This window comes from Rhineura floridana, chromosome 1, assembly GCF_030035675.1.
Source record: "Rhineura floridana isolate rRhiFlo1 chromosome 1, rRhiFlo1.hap2, whole genome shotgun sequence".
Classification (NCBI taxonomy): Eukaryota; Metazoa; Chordata; class Lepidosauria; order Squamata; family Rhineuridae; genus Rhineura; species Rhineura floridana.
Genome location: NC_084480.1, coordinates 41,299,480 through 41,302,341, shown reverse-complemented (window position 1 = coordinate 41,302,341; position 2,862 = coordinate 41,299,480). Strand labels below are relative to the sequence as shown.

At 65.2% G+C, this 2,862-nt stretch overlaps 1 protein-coding gene across 1 annotated transcript; it reads left to right on the top strand.

Annotated features, from left to right (window-relative positions):
- The first annotated feature begins 1,141 nt into the window (after positions 1 to 1,141).
- On the top strand, positions 1,142 to 2,488 carry HTR1A (5-hydroxytryptamine receptor 1A). Its single transcript, XM_061607450.1, has one exon. The coding sequence runs from the start codon at positions 1,142 to 1,144 to the stop codon at positions 2,486 to 2,488; it is 1,347 nt and encodes a 448-aa protein (XP_061463434.1).
- Positions 2,489 to 2,862: the final 374 nt, after the last annotated feature.

Below are 2,862 nucleotides of genomic sequence, written 5' to 3'. Positions count from 1 at the left end.
TCGAGAAGCAGCCACCAACTCGGGCAAGGCGCGCGTGTGGGGACGTTGTCTGTGTGGGGTGGTGTGGGGTGGTGTGAGGGAGCGGAGAATGGAAAGGGAGGGGGCAGAGGCAAGGAGGAGGGAGGAAAGAAACCGGAGAGGAGGAGAATCGGGAGTGCGTGTGTGCGGCTGGAGGGCATTCAACAAAAGGTTGAAGGCCAGAGAAATCAGCACTACTCGGTGAACAGCTGAGAATGAGAACAAGGCAAAGGAGGAGAGGAGGTGGGGGGACCCCAAAGGCTGAAGGAGGAAAGAAACCAGAGTGAGTGGCAGTGGGAGAGGGACCCGGAGTCGAGGGGAGGGAGGGCGGACGGGCTGCAGGGAGCAGGCAGGTGGGGACCGGCTGCAGGAAGAGGCGGCGGCGGCGGCAGGAGGAGCAAGGGCTAGTGAAGGGGCGCCGAAGCCAGGGCGAGGCGGCTGGGAGGGGGCAGAGAAAGGAGGGAGAAGAGAAGCAAGTGGGCCTGGGAGGAGAGTGAGATACATGTAAGAATAAAGGTGACCCAGGCTGAGGGAGGGGGACGGGCGGGGGGGAGAAGAGGAGGGCGCGACAGAGGGAGCAGCCCCAGGAAAAGCCGCAAACTGAGCAAAAAAGGGACGGAAAGCGCGACGGGAGGCTGAGAGAAGCCGAGCTCCGCGCGAGAGAGAGGGGGGGGGATACGGAAGGGAGGATAAGAAGCGACGGGCAGGAGCCGGAGAGCGGCAGAGAGCCTTGGAGAAGGAAGAGGAAGAAGAGGCAGCCAGTAGCAAGTGGGGGCCCACGGCGGAGAAAGGGAGGAGGACCTGCGAGGGCGAGGAGGGGGTGCTCGGCGCTGCTCCCAGGGATGCCCAGCCGAGGAGGAGGAGGAGGAAGTAGGGGAGGCGGAGATGCAGCCGGATCGGGGCTGGAGCTGGCCCGAGGCGCTGCCTGGCCTTAGCCCGCCGAGGGGCGTGTGAGTCCAGCAAGGCGACCTTTCTCGCTCCCTCCCTCCCTCCGCCCGTCCCGTCGGGGGGCCATGGTGGTGACCCTCGGGAAGCGCTGCTGTCCGCCGCCGCCGCCGCCGCCACCGCCTCCGGAGTGAAGGCGGCCCTGCCTCCTTTGGCCCCCCGCTCCTCCCCTTCCGCCATGGAGATGCCCAACAGCACGACGGCGGCGACGACGGCGGCCGTGACCACCGGCAGCCAGTCCACCAGCCCGGCGCCCGCGGCGAGCCTGGGCTACCAGCTGGGCACGTCGGTGGTGCTGGGCGCGCTGATCCTCTTCGCCGTCCTGGGCAACGCCTGTGTGATCGCGGCCATCGCCCTGGAGCGCTCCTTGCAGACGGTGGCCAACTACCTGATCGGCTCGCTGGCCGTCACGGACCTGATGGTGTCGGTGCTGGTGCTGCCCATGGCCGCCCTTTACCAGGTGCTGGGCAAGTGGACGCTGGGCCAGGTGACCTGCGACATCTTCAACTCGCTCGACGTGCTGTGCTGCACCTCCTCCATCCTGCACCTGTGCGCCATCGCCCTGGACCGCTACTGGGCCATCACTGACCCCATCGACTACGTCAACAAGCGGACGCCCCGGCGGGCCGCCGTCCTCATCAGCCTCACCTGGCTGATCGGCTTCCTCATCTCCATCCCGCCCATGCTGGGCTGGCGGACCCCCGAGGACAGGGCTGACCCCAACGCCTGCACCATCAGCAAGGACCCCGGCTACACCATCTACTCCACCTTCGGCGCCTTCTACATCCCGCTGCTCCTCATGCTGGTCCTCTACGGGCGCATCTTCAAGGCGGCCCGCTTCCGGATCCGCAAGACCGTCAAGAAAGCCGACAAGAAGCAGCAGCGACGGCGGCAGCAGCAGCAGGCGGAGAAGGTGGCGGACACTTGCCTCTCCGCCTCGCCCTCCAGCGAGCCCAAGAGGAGCAACGGTGGTCCCCAGCAGCAGCAGCTGCCGCAGCCCAAAAACTGGAAGAGCGCAGTGGAGCCCAAAGGGTCGAGCAGCGCCTGTGTCAACGGGGCCCTCCGGCTGGGAGAGGACGGCCCCGTGGCTGCCTGCGCCTTGGAGATCCTCGAGGTGACTCCCTCCAACTCCACCAAGAGCCACCTGCCCCTGCCCAACCACCACCACCACCACCGCCACCACTCCCAAGCCGGCTCCGGAGTCGCCACGCCGGGCACCGAGAGGAAGAATGAGCCCAAGAACGCCGAGGCCAAGCGCAAGACGGCGTTGGCCCGGGAGAGGAAAACGGTCAAGACCTTGGGCATCATCATGGGCACTTTCATCCTGTGCTGGCTGCCCTTTTTCATCGTGGCCCTGGTCTTGCCCTTCTGTGATTCCTGCTACATGCCGGACTGGCTGGGCGCCGTTATCAACTGGCTGGGCTACTCCAACTCCCTCCTCAACCCGGTCATCTACGCCTACTTCAACAAAGATTTCCAAAGTGCTTTCCAGAAGATCGTCAAGTGCAAGTTCTGTACGCAGTGACTGGAGCGGGGGAGGGACCGCAGAAAGAAACCCTTTTGGGGGGAGAAGGAGTGGCTGGAAGAAGGGTAGGGAATGCAGGCCCGGGGGTGTGCGGGTCTTCGTGCCTCTCTCCCATCCCCCGACGTCTCCTCCGGCTTCGTGAACTTTCGCCCAGGCACATCGTGCTACCGTGGATGCTTCGCGGACCGTCCTCCTCACCTTAGACCCGTAGATGCCCCGGAATGCCAGGGGTGGGTAGGTGGACCACCTCTTTCCTCCTGCCCCATTTTCATTGGGCACCAGTGACTCCTTTATTTCAGGAGGGAGAGGGGGGCATCATCTCGACCCCCTTTCCTCGCTTCGGGCGCTCGAATGGAGGCTCCGCTTTGGGTTCC